General features: G+C 34.2%; 1 protein-coding gene across 1 annotated transcript in view; it reads right to left on the reverse strand.

Moving 5' to 3' along the window:
• The window catches only part of Col5a2 (collagen type V alpha 2 chain), a 138,784-nt gene that overhangs the window by 49,741 nt on the left and 67,153 nt on the right, over positions 1–21,890 (reverse strand). The window contains exons 2-9 of the mRNA XM_047544589.1: positions 19,973–20,197; positions 17,286–17,299; positions 13,917–13,949; positions 12,874–12,906; positions 10,778–10,831; positions 5,471–5,581; positions 3,963–4,040; positions 339–383 (exon numbers count right to left, since the gene is read on the reverse strand). Of these exons, the coding sequence (XP_047400545.1) occupies positions 339–383; positions 3,963–4,040; positions 5,471–5,581; positions 10,778–10,831; positions 12,874–12,906; positions 13,917–13,949; positions 17,286–17,299; positions 19,973–20,197 (593 nt within the window). The remainder of the gene's footprint in view (positions 1–338; positions 384–3,962; positions 4,041–5,470; positions 5,582–10,777; positions 10,832–12,873; positions 12,907–13,916; positions 13,950–17,285; positions 17,300–19,972; positions 20,198–21,890) is intronic.

A 21,890-nucleotide genomic window follows, 5' to 3' on the forward strand; every position in this document is an offset into this window, starting at 1 on the left:
AATCTGTTTTCATAGTCTCAGAGTAGGTACATAATCAATTATGAAAATTTTCATTGCAACCTGAGATAATGATTTGTTATTTCAGGAGCAAAGACACATAACCTCTGGTATTGGAGGGAAGTCACATAAAGAAATCAGATGATAAAAATTTAGTACAATGAAGAAACTTTGAAAAAATACTGCACATATTTTAAGTGAGTTCAAATTATTATTAGTAATCTAAAGTGATCATTAGAATTATGCACTGTAAAGGCCTTCCCAAAACAGTCATCTCACAGAGAGCTTATTTTCACATATTTCTTTACTGTACCATACAATTTAATTATAAAAAGACTTACTTGTTGTCCTTGTAAACCTTGAGGTCCCCTTGGGCCAACAGGACCCTTAAAAACAAATGAGAAAAAAAGTTGCATAGTATTCATAATGATTAATATTTTTTAAATGTTGACTTGGCTTTAGAATCTGGAAAAGTGAAACTTTGACAGGGTTAGGATGACATTATTCACCTGCTCTCATCTGGAAGGCAGACAAATTCCAGGAAATAGAAGATTGAACAACACTTGGGACAATTTTATATACACCCTCAGTGTCATAAAGAGAAATAAGCATTATGCCTGCACCCAGTGTCTTTAGGAGAAGAACACCTGCTTGTATAAACCAGAACATCTGAAGAGGAAAAGCTTGGCAGGTATGAAATTTTCACACTGTCTGTTTAGTTCTTCAACTTTTCTACAGAAGATAGTTTTTATAATGTAAATGCACAAGTCAAATAAAACTTTATCAGGTCAACAATATTGAAGACATTATTTTCAATGTCAGTTTAAAATTATTCAGGGAACTGAATTTTCCAGATTATTTCTTTATCTCACAACATAACATTGAAAGGATCAGCATAGGCATTTCTCACTTAAACTTGAAATGATTACACTGAGACATAGCAAAGGGAAGTGAAGTGTAATCTAAGAAAATTTAATACTATAAAAGACTACACAGTCTTCTAAATGTAAGACAGTATAAAGTCAAACTGATTCAACTAAAATCAAGTTTGTTCTTATGGCCAAAAAACTGAAACTTTAATTTGAATTGATCAGATATTTTAGGAAGTAAGAAAATAAAATCCCCTTTAAGAAATAAACACTTACATAATTTAATCTTCCAAAGATATATGGATCCTAATTCACATGGGATGGGGGACTGGGGAAGAACAGAGTTACTTTTGATTAGGTAGAGGGTATTGAAAGGAGGGGAGGAGTATGGGGATAAGAAGGATAATAGAATAAATCAGACGTTACCTATGTACATATGTAACTATATGGCCAGTGAGATTCTACATCATGTATAACCAGAAGAATGAAAAATTATACTCCATTATATATGATGTATCAAAGTGCTTTCTAGTCATGTGTAACTAAAACAAATTTTTAAAAGTTTAAAAAATTCATATGTATTGGGAAAAAATCCCAAGTGAGAAAGAAATCAGGAAGACAATTCCATTCACAATAGTTACAAAAATAAAATAAAATATTTAGGAATATATGTAACCAAAAAGGTGAAAGACCTCTGCCAGGAAAATTACAAAATGTTGAAAAAAGAAATTGAAGAGAACACCAGAAGATGGTAAGATGACACCAGAGATGGCTCCATATTCATTGATAGGCAGAATTAATGTTGTTAAAATGGTCATACAATTATATTCTTCACAGGACTAGTCAAAACAATCCTAAAATCCACATGAATGAACAAATGACTGGGACAGTCAAAGCAATTCTGAGCAAAAAGAACAAAGATGGAGGCATCACAGTACATCACTTCCAAGTATACGACAGAGCCTTGGTAATAAAAACAGCATGGTACTGGCATAAAAAGACACTTAGGCCAATGGAACAAAATAGAAGACACAGAGACACACAGCCCAAGTCATTCTTCACAAAGGTGCCAATAACGTTGGAAAAAACAAAACCTCTTAAACAAGTGGTGCTGAAAAATCTGGATATCCATAAGTAGAATAATGGAACCAGATTCCTTTCACACTGTACAAAAGTCATCTCCAAATGGATCAAAGACCTAAATATAAGACCTGAAGTTTTAAAACTGTTAGAAGAAAAAGTGGGGAAAACACTTCAACATACAGGTTCCAGGCAAAGACTTCCTAAATAGGTGGTCCCATACACCTCAGGAAAAATAAGAAAGAATCAATAAATGGGACAGCAACAAGTTAAAAACTTGCATAGCAAGGAAACAGAGTGAAGAAGGAACCTACAGAATACAAGAAAACCTTTGTTAGCTCATCTTCTCACAGAAGACTAATATTCAGAATATATTAAAATCTCAGAAAAGTAAACATTATGAAAACAAATAACCCAATCAATAAATGAACAAATGAACTGAACAGACACTTCTCAAAAGAAGAAGTACAAATGGTCAGCAATTACATGAAAAGATGCTCAACATCTTCAGCCACCAGGGAAATGCAAATCAAAACTACATTGATATTTTATCTCACTGAAGTTAGAAGAGCAATCATCAAGAATACAAATAACAATAAATGCTGGTAAGGATGCAAGAAGAGGAAACTATTATACACTGTTGTTGGGAAGGTAAATCAGTTCAGCCACTATGGAAATCTTCCCCCCAAAGCTAAAAATAGACCTACCTTATGACTAGCTCTACCATTCTTCCTCAGTATTTTCCAAAAGAATTAACCAGCATACTTTAGAAACAAACATTTCGATGTTTAATAGCAGCACAATTAATAGCCAAATTAGGGAACCAAGTAGGTATCCATCAACAGATGAATGGATAAGGAAAATGTGATATATATACACAATGGAGTTCTATTCAGTCATAGAAAAGAACAAAATAATGTCATTTGCAGAAAAATAGGTGAAACTGGATTTTGAGTGAAATAAGTCAGACTCAGAAATATCATATCTTTTCTTTCATATGTGTAAGCTAGAGGGGAAAAAAAATCAGAAAATAAAAGAGATTCCACAAAAGTAGAGGGACACTATTAGAGTAAAGGAAGGGAATCAGGGAGAGGAAGGAGGGCAAGATAGTGGAGGTATTAGGGAGTAAAATTGGTCAACTTATATTGTTATGTATGTATAAATATGCTGCCATCAAACCCAACATTCTATACAATAGCATGCACAAATAGAAAAAGAAAAGAAAATCTTAGGATAATCATTGAATAACACCACGTATACTAGCAATTTTAAAAGTGTGCAAAAAACATTTAAGGTATCAGTAATGCTGGCCTTAGAGGTGTGATTATCTATGAGGTTTGACTCTACATTTCTTATTGCCTGGAATTCCACTAATCTGGAATGATTTTGAATTATGTTATGATCAAAAAAGTATGGTATAGTTGGTTTGAAAATTGTTAACTCATTCAATGAGGTTTCATTGCTTCAAATACCTGTGTCAAAGTACTTGCCCAGAAAACAAGAGAATCCTTTGAATAGCTGACAAAATTCAAAAGTGCACAGGGATAATGAGAAGGCCCAGCAAGAAAACCATAGATTATTAGAGTAATAAAACCAGAAAAATATCAAAATAAGTAGGAAATAAAAGAAATGAAAGTGGCAAAATATCTCTAATTTCAAAATTGTGCCAAATTAATGTTTCTAATAGCATCATAAAAGATTTTTTGTTTAAATGATAAAGGAAATATTTTGTTGTGACAGGTAGTTATATGTCTTAAAATCTGTTTTGTTCAAGTGTGAGATGAAGTATACAGACAGTTCTTCCTTAATTACCACAAATGCTTCGCATGTTTATGGATGGAACACCACTGGGCTTTTAGCTGATACTTAGTAACCTTTGATAAATGATTAAATGGAAAGATGGATGGATGGATTTCAGAAGAGCCATGCTACTTCTTGAGTAGTTAACTCATGCCTTTGTTTTTTATTATTATCTTTTCTACAAGTACTTTGATGATCAGTAAAATGTAAGCTTACCACAGAGCCAGGCATCAATCCTACTTGACTCCCAAGTCCAGATTTTTCATCCAACCCAGCCATCTGAGCTGAAAACGGCTGTAAAAGCAATGTGTTGACATTATTTCCACAGTAAAAGATATACATGGACATTCTTTTTAAATTGAGAAATGCACTCTCTATAATTCTTATAGAATGGTGCTTCTAAGAATCATTTTAAACTTTGACTTTAAAGCATGGAGAAAGATTGGAGCTGCTTTCCATTGTATGTGCCCTCATCGGCATTCTTCTCCAGAGAATTTCACAGGTACGCTGCTTCAGAGCAGCTGCAACAGGACACCCGTCTGATATCTGGCAAGTCATGGATCGTGCTGATAAGTACTTAGTCTAATTGATTTCAGGTTTAAACCTCTTTATCTGATTTCCTCCTGTGGGTTAGAGAATGCCAAGTACCCAAACAAAGCCTGAAAGAGGACTTGAAAACATTTGTCCTGAAGATGCCAGAATCCACTTCAGAGTATTTTATGCAGATGGCATTCTTCTTTCTTTGTTCATAGAAAGTAAACTTTTAATTGCATTTGTGTAATCTGAAAAAAATTATAATCCTTTTAGTGAATCTCAGAATTTCCCCAAAACTAGGAACAGTTCTACCTACTGTCTTTCACGGTTTAAAAAGCTCTGGTAATCAAATTGACCAAAATTCTTCCTTTATATTCCAGCAGTTATATTAATTTTGAGATTTTAGTGGGAAAAAGTTGCATGTATTTTTGAAAAAAAACAAATTGGGGCTGGGGAGATAGTTCAGTTGGTAGAGTGCTTGCCTTGCATGCACAAGGCCCTCGGTTCAATCCCCAGCACCACAAAAAAAAAAAAAAAAAAAAAAAAAAAAAAAAAAAAATTGGCCATCCCTTCTACCATCAGTTGAGAGCAGATGTATGAACTGTTAAGAAATAAAAATGTTTTTCAGACTCCATATGTTCCCTTGTTATGCTATGCAGTCTATTGCTAATTCACTATGCTAGCCTCAAAGAATTCAAAGAGAGACACGCACACACATTTTATTGTACTTCAGGCAGGAAACTAAAACTTGAGAAATAATTAGGCAACATTTTTAGTGTTAACTCAACAGTCTTATATTAGTCATCATAGAAGTGTCTCCTCTCTTGGTGGGAGGACATTGGGCAGATTTTGTCAGCTTTCTGAGCCTGGAGAACAGCAAAAGGATAAAGATAGAACTCTTCTTTAGTTCATAGGGGGAACAATGCTAGTGGTCCTTTAGAATCAATGGGAACAACAAAGTTCATAGAGTCCAGAACTTATATCAAGTAAAATAATCTGAAGTAGCACTTTAAAAGATGCTACTTTGGGTTTCCCAATTGTGACTTAATTAGTTTCATTGTGGTTCAGAGCAATGCTACGTTTGCTTAACAGTTCTCATGGTCCATCATCAGTGTCTGAACTGACACAATCTAAAATCATAATGGTAAATTAGTAATTTAATATATTACCCAAATATGACATTGACTCACCCTGCTCATGCCATCAGGTCCTGGGTGAGATGGATGGCCAGGAGGCCCTGGAGCACCAGGCTGACCGGGAACACCTGGCTCTCCATCAATTCCCTGAGGACCACGAGGACCCTAGAAAAATAAACCAGTGGACATTAGAACCCACCACCACACATGTACTTAGCATAAAGTTAAAGGCACAAATGCCTTGGTGGCAATTGTGTTCATTATTCTTTTTTTAAATCAGTGGCAACCTAGCCATTTACAGTAATTTCATCAGCTATGTCTACACTGTTGATTTCAGTACTGGTCGGAGCTTCAACCACTGGGACATAGTCTGGGTAAGAATTGTACTTGATGTGTTAAACCCCAAGTAATTAGTCTTCTTGGAATAATTATAAAATTTTTTTCAGTTCAACAGCATTCTAGAATGAGATTTTTTTCTTTTTAATTTCGTTGAGTTTGGTTGCTCAAGGTTATTTAATCATCAATTTCTAAATTCATTCTTCTGTCTTAGATTACAGTTAAGTATGTATGTGCCTGCTTAACTTCTTTTCCACCCCACCCCTCAAAAATGTGAGGGCCCCTTCATTGGAATTTGTGGGTTTTTTTCATCTAATTGTTTAATGCTTTACATAGTTTCCAGTGTATAGTAGACACTCGATACATGTGAAATACATTTTCACATGTCAGTCTTCTTTAGCAATTCAGTTCTGGCACATTTTATTTTCCCTTCCCACTGAGAGACTAGACTACACCAATGAGAAAGTATAGGCAAAGGCACTGTGATCAGGCCAAGTTCAGTCCTCAGAGCAGTGTGCAATGACTTCTAGCTGCCAAATTCCACCCTTCTAACCCACATTCTGAAGGCAGCTTGGGGAACAGCCACATCCTCAGCTCTGGAAAAACTCCACCCACTAACCTCAGCAGTCTCAGCAGTCTTGTTAAGTTTTTTTCTGGTTTGTAATCTTAAGAATCTTAACCAGCTTTAAAAGGATAGGAAGGAGCAAAGAAGTTATGACAGTGTGCTTTTTATCATTAAAAGCAGGGATTGAGAAAAATATGGAAAGTGAGTTAGAATTTAATAGGAAAAGAAGTTTCCCATACTTGAATAAGAGAGTAACTACTGGCCCACAGGGAGCAATTCATACATGACCTGATAATGCAGTCAGAGAGAGTACAGGACAAGCTGAGGTGGTGGCCAGGGCAGTTCCCAAAGGATGACTTTGGGGAAGGGTGGTGTAAAAGCTACTCATAAAGTAGATTAAGCTATTCGAATATATCCAAGTATTCATACAGACCTGTTCATTTCTTGGAATAGTAAGATAAATAAACACATTTATATTTTCAAGTAAAAGTAGAAAAGATAGCCTGAAAATTTTGCATTTTAAGAAATAATTTCTTGGAAAATTATTCTCATATTTTACACATCAAATCCCTTCTGACTCCTTAACTGCAGATAATGCACTTCACTCTTTTCCTTACACATAATAGAGGCTGGTTTTGATTGTTATCTAGGATTCCTTCACCATATGCATATGGAAACTTTTGAAGTGTGTAACCTCAGTGGTGGCACCAAGTGTGATGTTCTCAGTGTGGAAGACTCTTACTGTGCTTTTGCAATATTCAACTGCTGAATGATAACCAACTTTTAAAATATACAAAAAGTGACCTAAAACATAATCTCTGTTCCCAATGACTTTTCCAAAGGCAAAATGTAAAATTACATTTAGTGTCCATGCAAATAATCAGAAGTTTGGGCAATATTAGTTCTCAAGATAGCTTGTGCATTTCTCCAATTTCCGATGATTAATACTGAAAGCCTCATCTGAAAACAACCCACATTTTCATTGATGGTTCATCTGTTTCTTCATGGAATTCACTTTAAATAGCATACATGTATTAATTTTATACAATTTGAAATAAAAGCTAATAAAAACCTGATAGTGAAAGTTATCCAAAGTTAGGTGAATATAAACAAGGTTGCAAGTGAAAATAAGAGAAAATATATAATATTGAGCATTTTACTGATAAATATTGCAAATAAGTTACAATTTGGGAATCTATTAAAAACAAATTTTATATTTCAGAATGAACCGAATCACATAATTCTTTTAGTAAGGTAAATGTTCTGAACATTTTCTCCCATCCCCCAGGAGACTCTAATGTAGCTCTGGCAGCCATCTATAATAAAAAGTACTTGTAGACGGCCACTAGGTGGCGGCCTTTAAACGTTCACAAGGAGAAAAGATACTAACGACCTAGAATCATCAATTTTATTTGCGGCTGGTTAATAGTATCACACACAAATGTATGCATGTGCACATTCACACATTTACATACACACACACACACACACACACACACACACTATAGAAAGTTGATCTGGTAGCTAGCACATTTCCCAATTTACAAATGAGAAAACTGTTATCTATAGAGGTTAAGTGTCACATGCGATTGGAACTCAGTATACCATTGACTATCTCCTGATAGTTTGCTAGTTTGTCACTGTGGGCTGACCTGGACCGTATACTGAAAACTAAAGGCTTGTGATGAGAGACATGGTGATAGTTGGCTAGTGCTAAAGGCTCCACCAGAGTGTCTCAATACCAGTAGTTCTTGACCTAGAGCAATTTTGTCTGGATCTGGCAACATCAAGAGACATTTTTTTAGTTGTCTCAATTTGATGGGGTTGGGGGTTGCTACTGGCATCTAGTGGGTAAAGCTGCAAAATATTCTGCCATGAATAAGGAGTCACCTGGCCCAAAATATCTATAGTGTTGAGGTTGAGAAACTGTACTGCACATCATTAGCCTTCTGAACTGTTTGATGATATGGAAGTAGGAGGAGAAAAACGGAATTCATGATTCTTTTTTTTTTTTTCTTTTAACTGGCTATTATTGTTTATTGGTACATCATATCTATATATGATAGTGGAACTCATGATGCCTTATTTGCATGTGCACATAACATAATCTGATCCATCTCATTCCCCAGTACCTTCCTTTCTTTCTCCTCTTCCTCCCCCAATTCACTTGCTCTCCTCTATTGAACTCCCCTCTGTTATTGTGATTGTTGTTTTACTTAGTGCATTATAATTACATGGTTCATTGTGGATATTCGTACATAGACCTAGCATCATTTGGCAGACCTCAGTCTCCAGTGCTTCCCCATATCCTCCCTTCCTTTTTCCTTCTATAACCCCTTCCTCTACTCTATTGGTCTCCCTTCTGTTTTCATTTATTTTATATTTATTTTCCCCCTTTTCTCACTAGCTTTCAGATCTGAGAGAAAACATTCAATCCTTGATTTTCTGAGTGTGCCTTATTTCACTTAACATGGTGTTCTCAAATTCCATCCACTTTCCCACAAATGACATAATTTCATTTTTCTTTATGACCGAGTAAAACTCCATAGTGTGTATATACTATACTTTTGTTTATCCATTCATCTGTTGATGAGTGCCTTGGCCAGTTCTTTAATTTGGCTATTGTGACTTGTACTGCTATAAACAGTGCAGGTATTGCTATAATATAATAATTTTAGATCATTTGGATAAATTCCAAGGAGTGGAATACCTGGGTCACATGATGAATCCATTCGTAGTCCTTTAAGGAATCACTATACTGCTTTCCAAAATGGTTATACTAATTTGCATTCCCACTGCCTATGTATAAGTGTAGCTTTTCCCCCCACATCTTCATCAGCAATTAAAGGTCTGGGAATGTAGCTCAGTGGTAGAGCCCCCCTGGATTTGATCTCCATTACTATTTAAAAAATTAGGGAATTTGTGATTCTAATAACACTTTATACTGTCACAGTGATAACTTCAATTCAGCTAATCAGTTCCTAGAAGATTTAGGACCTGAAGCAAAACACTCTGCCTATCAGTTTTCTGTGATATGCTAGTGGCTGGAAATCAGTTTGGATAAGACTATTTACACCAGGAAAATCAGCAAAAGGCACAAACAAAAAAGAAAAATTTAATTTTAAAGAAAGCTAATGGTTTAACCCTTGCCATCACCACACTGCCTGCTAGGATTAAAAGAGGAAGAGACAGGTACTTGGGTACCTGTCAGGATTGTCTTGCTTCCTCGTAAATAACTACTCTCCACTCCTTCACACTCAAAAATACACACACACACACACACACACACACTCTTACCCAATTAGCATTAACAGTCTCAGGCCTAACCAAGAAAGAAAATGAACTGCATCACATACAAAAGGAGAAATAGAAGAAAAGCAAGACGGTTGGGGAGTAGACCCACTGGATACTAACAAGGAATTCTAAAAGTCTGACCACTATTCTCATAGCAATTTCCACCCACAGGTGGACATGTGTAGAAGCCTAAAACAGTAACACAGATGAAGCCAGCAGCAAAAGTGTCCAGAGACATGATATAAAATACATTTTGTCCTCATTCATATATTCAAAGTTGGTTGTTGCTTCCCATTTCAATTTGGGTAAATACATACTTAAATGAACAAGAACACATTGAGAGTTAAGTTCTAGTAGATACCATCAGAGAAAAAAAATTAAGCAGCACATTTTTTTTTCTGATGGAAATATGGGATAATGATAGCAATACATAAATTCAGTTATTCAATATGTAAAAGACATTATTAGGGGTAACATATAAAAAAGAAAAAGAATAGTACTCCTAAGACTTGAGAATAATAAATATTCTGCATAGATTGGTAATGAGAGAAAAAAATTGGTAATATACAATACTCTCATGTTTTATCTCAATGGTAAAGAGGCAATTATTTTAATTTAAAAGTATCCCCATTTTCTGGCAATAGAACTGTTGATTTTTTAAATTATTCCTTGATATCCTTGGAGCAGCTAGTCAATAAAAAAAGGCAGAGTGCTACATGGGAAGGAATTTTTTGTGCAAACACTCAAAGGTGCATTTTATCCTTTCACAATTCTTTTCCTCCATCCAGTTTCATTATTCTTACAGCAATGATAGATCACAAAATTTGACTATTTTATCTCAACAGTACATTATTAGCATTATTTACTCATGATTGACAATTTCTGAAAACAACATGATATGTTCAATTGTGTTTCCTTAAATTTTATTTTAATTTGACTTCATAAAGGACATAAAATATAATTCACATTATCTATTAAGATAAGAAGCAATTATTAATGCACAATAATTTCCTTTGAATTAGGAGAGCTACACAATCACTTCTTGACTTGAGTTTTTTGCAATTTTTAATGAAGGTGACAGAGGAAAGGTGCCCTTGCTACCCTCAAGGAGCATGGCATAGAGGGACCTGCTTAGAACATGTAAAGGAAGGTTCTTGTCAACTCACAGGTCTTCCTTTGGGGCCTCGCTCTCCTCTTGGACCTTGGGATCCTGGAGGTCCCTGAAACAGAAATGATGATTAGGTACGTAAACATTTATACTCTGAATGTCTTTGCTTTAAAGACTTTTTTTTTTTGCTAAAATGAGATTGGAAAACGGAAATATCACATTTTTAATTCACAAGACTGGCAAACAAAGCCATGGATCTGTGGAAGTTCTGTATCCACAGAAGGACTGTTTATCTTAGCAGTGAAGTTGAAGTCTTTAGGGAATTAGTGCCACATTCCGGCATCAGGGAGTTCAACAAGCTCAATACATTAGCTTGACTGGTAATTGCAAATTTTTAAAGATCATTTTTGCTATCTTCTACTAAGTAAAGCTTTTGCCGTTAAATTCTGGGCACAAAAATTTACAGTTCAGATTTGAAGGAATGATCAATTATGTGGGGGAATGTATGAACTCAAAATGGTATATGATACCCAAAACTTTATCACTCCTGAGGCTGCTGTGATTGCTTTATATACATCGACATCATTCTTTCACTTAACTTTAAATATTATATCATTTCCATTGTATATTTAAGACATACTTATAATTTTCCAAAGCATAATTGCCATCATTTCTCCCTTAAAATGATAAATTACTATTATATTTCAAAAGTGGTCTTATTATACTAATACCTTAAAATAGTTGGGTTTTTTGCTGTTGTTGTTGTTGTTGTTGTTGTTGTTGTTGTTGTTTTTTCAGGGAAATGGTAATTGCCAGGGGTTTTTAATTTCTCTTCAAAAGATAATTTGAATTGAGTTCTAAAGATTCCGCATTTACCTAATTTACCAAACAGCTTTTTTTTGTTGTTGTTTTCATCATTGTTTTTGTTTTGTTTTGTTTTGTTTTTTTGAGAGAGAGAGAGGGTCTTGCTATGATGCCCAGGCTGGTTCCAAACTCCTTAGTTCAAACAATCCAGCTGTGTAAGTATCTGAATATAAGTACATGCCACCATGCCTGATTCAACAGTATGTCCAGAAGCAAAAGTTTCTGAAGGATTATAGATGGATGTTAAAGCTGTATTAATATTTTATTTAAAATATTACATGGGGTATGTATTTTACTTAATATTTACATGGGATGTGTGAGGAGGGGAATGTTACCTATCTAGTTAACGCCATATACACTGGTAATCCAACACTGAAATAGTCTTTTATGCAAAATCAAAAATATAGTATTTGGATATATAATTTGTCAAATTCTACAGCCATATATGATTTAAGTGGGTAAAAGTAGTCCGCACTGATGACGGTTCAACAACAGACAAGTATGCCCTTGTTTCAGTGAACGAGGTCAATCTAAAATTAACAATGTTAATAGATTGTCTTTCACATAACCAGTAAGCAACACTAACACATGAGAAGACATCAACTTCAACAATTTTAGAATTAAATTTTATCCTATGAGAAGGAATGCCTAAACTTGAAGATGGTTCAAGGCACACTGTTTCAAGAAACCAAACATCATTGTTTACATCCTTCCATCTTCTTGTGGACATCAATCGTATCTGTAAAGATTTTCAGTATCTCAAATTTTGATCTTTTCTTGGGCTGGTGCTATGTGGTATGATACCCTCTGATGATGCTGGACAGCGGCAGTCAGCAACGTGATCACAAGGGGAACATCGGACACTCCACAGCAAACTGTGCTACTAAGCTGGGGTGCTCAGTAAGCCAGTATAGTAAATACATTTTTCAACTTATGATATTTTCAATATATGCATCATGCATTTATGAAGACATAACCCCTTGCACATTGAGGAGCATCTGCACTAGTAAAGACATTTAACCATGTTGTGGTTTGCCAGGAGATTGCCATCATTACCTTACAGTCCACAAATTCTCCTCAAAAGATGATGATTATTTGTGGCTTACTTCCTTGTATATGTCATAAAAGCTTGTGGGACACAGGAGCTTAATGATTACTTAAAAACACTGTCTGAGACAATGAGTAAAACTAATAAGATCTGTCACATTTACCTTTGAAAATAATTTGAATGTTAACAAAATCATCTCAAAGAGCACAATAGTATCATGAAGACTAAAGGAAACTACTTACTGCAGGCCCAGGACGACCTCGTATGCCTGTTACCTAAATAACAAATAAGAAAGTCTGTAAAGTTTCTACTGAGATTCAGAAAAGTCAGTAGTCATAAACAGGAATAACAACAAAAGTGTAAAAGCACCATAAGTTTTATGTAAACAAATCGATGTTATCAATTGATACCATTTCCTCCTAGCCTTATCAGTTGAGATATTATCTAATTTAAATTTTGATATAGGGAGGCAGTACTGATACAGTGGTTAAGAGTACCAGTGGTTAAGAGTACCAGTGCTTGAGCCAAGAGAGCTGGGTTCAAATCCTGACACAGCTCCTTATCATCTGGACTGAACTTGGACTATTACTTATCTTTTCAACACCTAAGTTTCCTTAAATGCATCTTAAATATAAAATGGCAATTATGAAAAGACCCCTTCACAGAATTGAGTAGATAAATAAATGTTTGTAGAAGATTTGGCACCAAAGACAGTAAATACATGCAAGTGCAAAAACAATGTGAATGATTATTTTTAGGTAATCACTGTGAAAAATTAAGAGTTAAAAGCAAAGCAAAAATGCAAACACTGCCAAATAAATCAGTGTGTATAAATTTTGTCCTGACAGATAATAACTCCTTTAAAATCAGTAAGAATGGTGATTGAATAACTTTTATCCTACTCAATAATATACTTTTTGATCATCTGTAAAAGAATAGGTAAGAATTCTTACATAAAATGGAATTTCAATCAAGATCAAAGCATTACATATTTCCCAAAGTGTTGAATATTAAACTACTATAGTAATACCAATATTAACTATCAATGTATATATACATGTAATACACTGCACTGTGCAAAACTATGATTTTATACCTTTAGTCATAGGATTATAAAAGGTAGAAATTCAGATCATTAATTACCACATTAAATGATCTATTTTGGCTTGCTTGTGTAATACTAAAAGCATAGTTATAAACAATTAATTTCCTTTTTTGAGAAAAAGAAATAATACACAACTATATTATAGTTATGTTTGAAAACAATGTATGTACATATACTTACAACAGGCACTAATCCTGGTTCTCCTTTTTGTCCCTAAGAAGTGGGGGGGGGAAAGTTCAGTCAGTAAACTATAATGTCTTGTTGGATGTGAACATATCATACCAGAATACGCCATGAACACTCTGGATTTCTAAGAAATGTAAAGAATGAGAAAAGATGAAAAACTGATGTTTCAGATATTTAATAAGACATTATTCATGAAAACATTACTACTCATCAAGGACATGAAAAAATTAATACAATATGTTTGAAAGGTATAAAGTTGGTTCGCTTCAGTTTTTATAAGGATCAAATACCAAAGAGTTAACTAGAGTGTGAAATAGTTGGATAAAAATGTAAAGACAAAGAACCATTGAACAAACTACCCAAAGATGAAAGATATTAAGAAAAATGCAGAAATGTTTGTATATTTCAATTTCACTCTCTTACTATATGGCCTGTGGTTTTCAGTAACTTGTGAGATACCACTCCTGACCCGCTTGCTTTCCTTTTGTAGAACTCACGGGAAAATATTAAAAACTGCAAGAGGTAAGTGTACTAACTTGATAAAAGAAAAATGCAAAAATTCTAGTTATGTAATTCTCAGTATGTGAAAAAAATGTTAAGAAACATCAATTAAATAGGAAAATAAAAATAACATGAGATTATCATAACTTAAATTACATAAAGTCTAGTCAGTTTATTTGCTTTCATAACAGATGTAACAAATACAATAGATACAATGGAATTTCTTTTCATTCCGAGAATTATACATCCAAAATATCTCTACATTTTGAGCTCCAGTGAGCTCACACATGAGCTCTAATGTGTTCAATTTCTTCCTTTCACATATGTTATTCTTTTATCTTATTATAAAAATAATATGTGTTCATAATAGGGAATTTTTAAAGTAGAGAAAATATATGATAAAAACTAGACATCCTCCTCAACACCCGGAAGATAACCACTGTTAATATCCTGGCATTCTTAGTTTTCCATATATAGATGGTAGGAGATTTCTTTGAAATGCTGAAAATTTTATTTGCTTAGAAAAGGTACATTAATTTGTACCCAATGAATGAAGAACTTTATGAGAACGATATTGAAGAAAAAAAAATGCTCCTTCTGAAATAAGTCTAGAAAAAAACAAATAAAAAGGGGGAAAGTTATTTCAGTCAAAATGAGAGAAGTGGAATAACCTGAAAAGATAGTGGTAAAATTTCCATTCTGTGAAACCCACAAACAAATTGCAGATTTTACTCTAGCTTTGTATTTAGGAGTATGGAATTCTCTGATAAATATTTCTTAAGTAAATTGTAGGCTTTTTGATATCTTATACGTGCATTCCAAAATAAGATTAAGTGTTCAATAATATATTTTTGATAATAAACTTCCCATGATTGCATGATACCTCTTGTTTTGGATATATGCCACAGAGACAAATATTCATTTTCACTGCTTTCATTAATATGGGTTTTACATACATTACTATATTTGAAATGAGGATTGTCTAAAGTTTTACAGAATGTAATTTTCATATTTACTGAGAAACATGAAGTTTATGTACTCTGATTTCAGATGAGAATTACACTTACTGATAAGTTAATGCCATGTAGACATATTTCATAATCATCATAGGATGGCTTCACCATGGAGGCAAACAGTGTTTTTCCCACCCTTGCATCATCTGTATTATTTGCCTCAAAGACATTTTAAAAGACTCAGTAATTACTTGGGGGTTAACTTGAATGAGTGAATGAGAGTCATACGTGAAAATCAGTGTGGACCTAAACCAAGAACAAACTGAATTTTTAGAGCATTGCTGTGCTCTGATGTTTCTGATCATTCCTGATAATAAATGAAAACAAGCAAGCCAGACAGTGGTACATAATGTGAGTACAGTGAATTGGCTGCTACTTTGAGCATATCCTTCACCCAGCAGTCCCACGTGGCCCTTAGGGAAAGGTGTGAATAACTCAGCCTATTGGATGCCTCTTGAAAGTTGGGTAATTGCTACCAGAACAAAACTGATTATTTAGTTATTTTTTTCCCATTTCATAGATAGATCTATCTATCTATCATTTATCTATCTATCCATCTATCTTTGATCTATTTATTTAGCTTCCTTAAGGCCTATATCAATCTTTTAAATTTCACTTTATTCTCACTTTTATGTATAAATTAGAGTTAGTATTTGGAGTCCCTCTTCTCCAATAAATATTCAATATAAATAACTTTATTTGCATTTATTCCAAGTAAGATACATTTATGGTATTTCCCTCTGAACCAAAAAGTGTTAAATTGGCCAGCATCTGCCCCAAACAGTATCATTCTCATTTATCATGAAGCTATAGCATTACTGATTATCTGAGTAAATCACTTGAAGTTCCATTCTATGCAAAAGCAAATAAAATTTAAAATAGCTGGTCATCTGTCTAATATCTGCTGTGAAAATTGGATTCAGCCAGGTACAGTGGCACACTCCTGTATTCCCAGTGGCTAAGGAGGCTGAGGCAGGAGGATCTTGAGTTCAAAGCCAGCCTCAGCAAAAGCAAGATGCTAAGCAAGTAAGTGAGACCTGTCTCTAAATAAAATACAAAATAGGGCTGGTGATGTGGCTCAGTGGTCGAGTACCCCTGAGTTTAATCCCTAGTAGCCCCCTACCTCCTCCAAAAGAAAAAGAAAATTGGATTCATTTCTCATTTCTATGTTCTTGATCCTGGGATAGTCATATTTGGATAAGATCCAAGCAAATACCATAACTTCTAAGAAAATTAGGAAGCTGAGAGAATGACAAAGGGAGACGATTTTGATGAGATGGTGTCCTGATGACAGTGGCTATGCTGGTCAGGGTCAGGAGTGTCTCCCACCTTGGTCTGCATGACTGCGAAGCTTCTCTCTGAGATTGTAGTTTATGTAACCTCCCTGAAGACAGGAAGGGCAGAAGAGAGTAAGCTATGTGTTTTAGTAAACTTTTCAACTTAATACTCAAACAATAAAAGAGAAACCACAACTCCACCAGAGTAGAGCTGACATTCTTTATTCCTTCCTTCTGTCAAATGGGTATTGAGCTTCTCATATGTGTAAACTGTACAGTAAGACCAATGATAAGGAAAAAAGTACAAAGCTTGATAAGACACATTCTTGGTGCCTCTAGAGTCCACAACTTTCTGACAGAAACACATATAAGAACAAAAATTAACTGTAACAGAAGCATTTGTAGTCTACAAGCACAGTAGCTGGACTGTGCTCATTTATTTTTCACAATGAATTCGCATGGTTCTTTGTACTTTACAAAAGGTTTTCACACATTTCAGAGTACACTTCTGTGTGGATAGCATTAGAAAGAATTCTGCTTATGAAAAAGAAACTATGCAGAGTAAAACTTACCTTTCTTCCTCTGGCTATAAAAAGAAAAGAAAAGAAATACATTATTTTGTGGAGAAACACTCATTATGAACATGCTCAATATTTAATAGGATTCTTGTGCATTCAGAATTCAATGTAAACGGATTGTGATATCACCAGTAGGCAGTACTCAAAACCTGCTATGAATCAGTATTTCCATCAAAAGCAAAATGATTCATCTTGTTGGAAAATTCTGACATGATGTTGATACTCTTCACATCACTTATATGACATTTAATCGAATTGGAAAATTACTTATAAAGTTATTATGAATTATTTATAATCACTGTTCTCTATTGTTTTCAATCTATTTAATGAATAAGGTTATTCATTCATGTTTTAAACACAAAATGTATTAAAGGTGTACAGTTACACAGTGAAAAATCTTCTGTTCTGCCATCTCTTCTCTATCTCTGATTTGCCCCCCATTAGAAGCAGTCACTTTTTTTGTATATTGTTTTCAAGTTTCTTCTTGCATGTATAAAAGTTTCTTCTAGTTTCCAATCCTGTCTTTCACTTGTCTGTATATCTCATAGCTCCTAAAATCTTAGAGATATTTGCAGATAAATAAATGGTTTCCCTGCTATTTTTTTATTAAAAAATTTTCAGGATTCCATTGTACGAATCTAATACAAACTATTTAATGGACATTCCCTTAGTATGTCATGATGGATATTTGTGTTGTTTCTAACCTTTTGCTAATTTATTACTCAACTAGGACTGTTTGAAGTATGAAAGTGAGAACTATTATTTACTATGCCAGGAAAGCTGGTATAATCTGGGGTTTTCATAGGCAAGCTAGGATGGATAATCATTCTTTTATAAATAATGCTATAACAAATAATGGTTATACACATGGCTACATGCAAGTATATTTGTAGGATAAGCTTCCCAATGCTTTTTTGAGTCCAAGGGCATAAGACTTTGTAATTAGATATATTACCAATATTCCTTTTATAGAGGTTGACTACTTTGCACTCCTACAGTCAATGCACATATTTCCCCATGGGCATTACCCAGTTACCATTGCCCAATCAAAAAGCAAACATTTTGATTTTGGTCAATCTGATATGTAAAATATAATTTATAATTATTTGATTATAAGGAATTTAGGCCATTGTCATTTTGAAAAAACAATGCATTTCCTTTTTTCTTTTTATTGTTAGATATCTTCTTGTCCTATGTTTACAGGTTTTTTCTTTTTAATTTGAGTGTCTGGGATCAAACCCAAGGTCCCACATATTCTAGGCCTGTGTTCTTCTCCTGAGCTACACCCCCAAACCCTTCATGGTCTACTTTTAAAAGCACACTGAGACTAGGGATATAGCTAGAGGAAAATATCATTGATATTTTAATTATTTACATCTAGAACTTCTTTATATGTAAAGACCATTCTTCAACTGATCTATGGTATCATACTTACCAGTGTGTTCTTATTCCCATGGATTTAACTGAATTCGATTTTCTTTTTACTCATAGTTTATTTCTATAAAACTGTTGTCAGGAGCTTTTCATCATTCATCTTAGAACTCATTACACTTTTATAGAGACCAGCTATTTTCAGGAAGTTGTATGTTTTGCTGATTTCTGATATTTCCTACCATTGTTCCCATTTACTCTTCGCTTATCATAACCCACAGGTTTAATGTTACTTCATTCCTGGGCTTGTTTGAAGATCATATCTGCTTCAAGTAGCCCAAATATGTCTTGTTTTTAACTTTTTCCTATGATTTTTTTATCACAGTGCTGAAAATTGAGTTTAGGCATTTTTTCAAGGTAAGCTTTTACTACGGGATGATAACCAAGAGGAGAAGAGGTAAATTTAATATCAATCTTACCTAGTTCATGAAAGAAAACACATACCACCTGCTAAAACACAGATACATTTTCTTCAAAAATATGTTTTAAACCAGAAATTTATATTGTTCTTTTCTTCTGGAAATTCATTCCATTCTCTTATTTTTAGCAACATTAAAAAAAAGCAGTCTCATTTATGGGTTCAATGTAATAAAAGGTGCTCTGGCACTTAATTACATTAGGAAAAATTATTCTATTTCCTAGAGAAGCACTGGTACCTGGGAAGATAAAGCTGTTTTTTTAGGTCTCCTCTTCGGCATTAGAGGATTTCACAGAAAACCAAACACTTGCCGGGTGCAGTGGTGTATGCCTATAATCCCAGACTCTCGGGAGGCTGAGGCAGGAGGATCTTGTGTTCAGAGTCAGCCTCAGCAATTTAGGGAGGTTCTAAGCAACTTAGCAAGAGCCTGTCTCTAAATAAAATATTTTTAAAAAGGGCTCAGTGGTCAAGCATCCCTGGGTCTAATCCTCAGTACTAAAAGAAAGAAAAAAAGAAAATCAAACACTTTCTTAGAGGGACCCACTGTGAATATGGTAACAAATGTCCATCTTAAGAGGTGCAAGGAATTCTTAATTTAGACATAATCACTCAAAATTCAGCAAAAAAATTCTTCTGCATATTTACGAAGACAGGAATTACTCTCTGCTTCTACATAACATAAAGGTAGGCAAGCAAAATCATTCACCCCAGAAGCCACTGAATAAATTACTTTAGTTATGCTCTTGAATTGTTGAACCCTGAGAGCAAAGAACACTGAAACTAGAAAGGTGATTCATGGGCTCAATTCTCAATTGGCCCTGAGCGTTCTTACCAACATTGGTGTTTCCACCTCCAGATACCCCTGGACAGGCAGGACAGCACTCCCCAGGGGGAATCACAGCATCAGCACAAGGAAGATCTTCTTCACACTGTATCTTGTCACAGAGAATGGCTCCTCTGTCACAGACACAGATATCACAAGGAGCAGGCTTCCAAATGTCCTTGTTTAAGTAGATATGGCCATTTTGATTACAGGTCTCTTCATAACCACCTTCATCTAAAATAAGAAGAAAAAAAAAAAAAGGAGGTTAGTTATCTGAAATTTGGGAAATATTTAAGATGAGTCATTTTTGGAATTCTAAAAAATTCTGAACTAAGAATTTAATCCTAATCCTTCTAAGGATACAAAACAGAGATAAACTTACTCTACTTAGTAGTTACATCAGATGGAGTAATTCATTACCAAATGATGATAATACTTACATCCTCCCATGACAGAAGAAAAAAAATGATCCCAAGTAGGTATGATTCTTAATGAGATAATGCTTTCAACAGATTGTATTTTTAATGATTTAAATGATCAAATATTAGATTAGGGAAGAGGGATGAAAACAAACCACTTGTAAAGGGAGAGAAAAAATAATATTTCAAAAGAGAATATGGAATTTTAGTTTTTGGTGAACTCTATATGACCTTCAACTCAAATTTTAGATTAGTAAACTCTAAATCAGGAGATGATACGTTTGCATGGACCAAGGGAAAAAAATTCCAAAAAAGGTATACAGGCTTATTAAAATTATTTCAAACATAAAGTAAAAAAAAAAAAGAATAGTCACTTCCTATTTCATGGACTAGATTTCCATTAGTTATCCTAAACTAAAGGTATTTAATAAATTGTAACAGAAATGCAAAGTTTACACAGATAATGAATCAAGTATCTTTGCATTGAAATTAATTATGGAAAGTTATAATCAAAACAAAATAGTGTGTTATTATGTAATATCTGCCCATACTTTTCTATATTTAAATAGAAGTTAAAGAAAGATTGGGAAAATATATACACATATGCACACACAGGAGAAATAGCTGTTATACATGAACATTAATATCAAGTAAATACATACATTACATCTTTAACTGTGTGATTTTTAAGAGAAACCAAACAGCAGTATTTTAACACATAAAGTTGCTCATGTCATCCTTGCTTACATCATTTAGGAGCTTACCATTTATTTAAACTCAAAACTCTTCTGTCAAGGTGAAGGCCTTCCTTTCCTGTCCTTGTACAGATGGATCTGTTGCCTGGTACGACTTATTTCTCCTTCCTCCCATGGACAACTGTCATGACTTGCTTGTCACCTTTCCCCCACATACTTTCCTCACTCTCCAATATGAATGAGGCTTTCCTTACTGCATTGATATGCTTCCCATAACTCTTGAAGGAATGCATTCATTCATCCACTCATTTGCTCTTGCATATACATGCAAAGTAACTGAAGAGTTACTAAAATGTGAACAGATAGGCAACCATCACTGCCCTATTGAAACTTATTACAATTAGAATGATCTAAATTATATTCACTTTATTTTTTTATGTCCTCCACTAGAGAGTGAACACCATATAGTTATGAACCAGGTGTACATTGTTGCTCATGGCATTTCCAATGCTTGACTCCACACCTCCACTCAACACTTGTCAAATAGAAATGGGAGGAAGGAATCTAAATTGTGGTTCTCTGTTTTTTATAATCAGGCTTTTGTTTTGTTTCCTATGTTTTTTTATTTATTGGTCCTTTTTAGTTATACATGACAGTAGAATCCATTTTGATATAATCATACACTCATGGAATACATCCTATTATAGTTAGAATCCCATTCTTATGGAGGTACATGATGGTGGGATTCACTGTGTAGTTTTCATATAGGTACATAGGAAAATTATGTCAGTGGAATGATTCTGATATAATGGT

This window comes from Sciurus carolinensis, chromosome 3, assembly GCF_902686445.1.
Source record: "Sciurus carolinensis chromosome 3, mSciCar1.2, whole genome shotgun sequence".
Taxonomy (NCBI): Eukaryota; Metazoa; Chordata; class Mammalia; order Rodentia; family Sciuridae; genus Sciurus; species Sciurus carolinensis.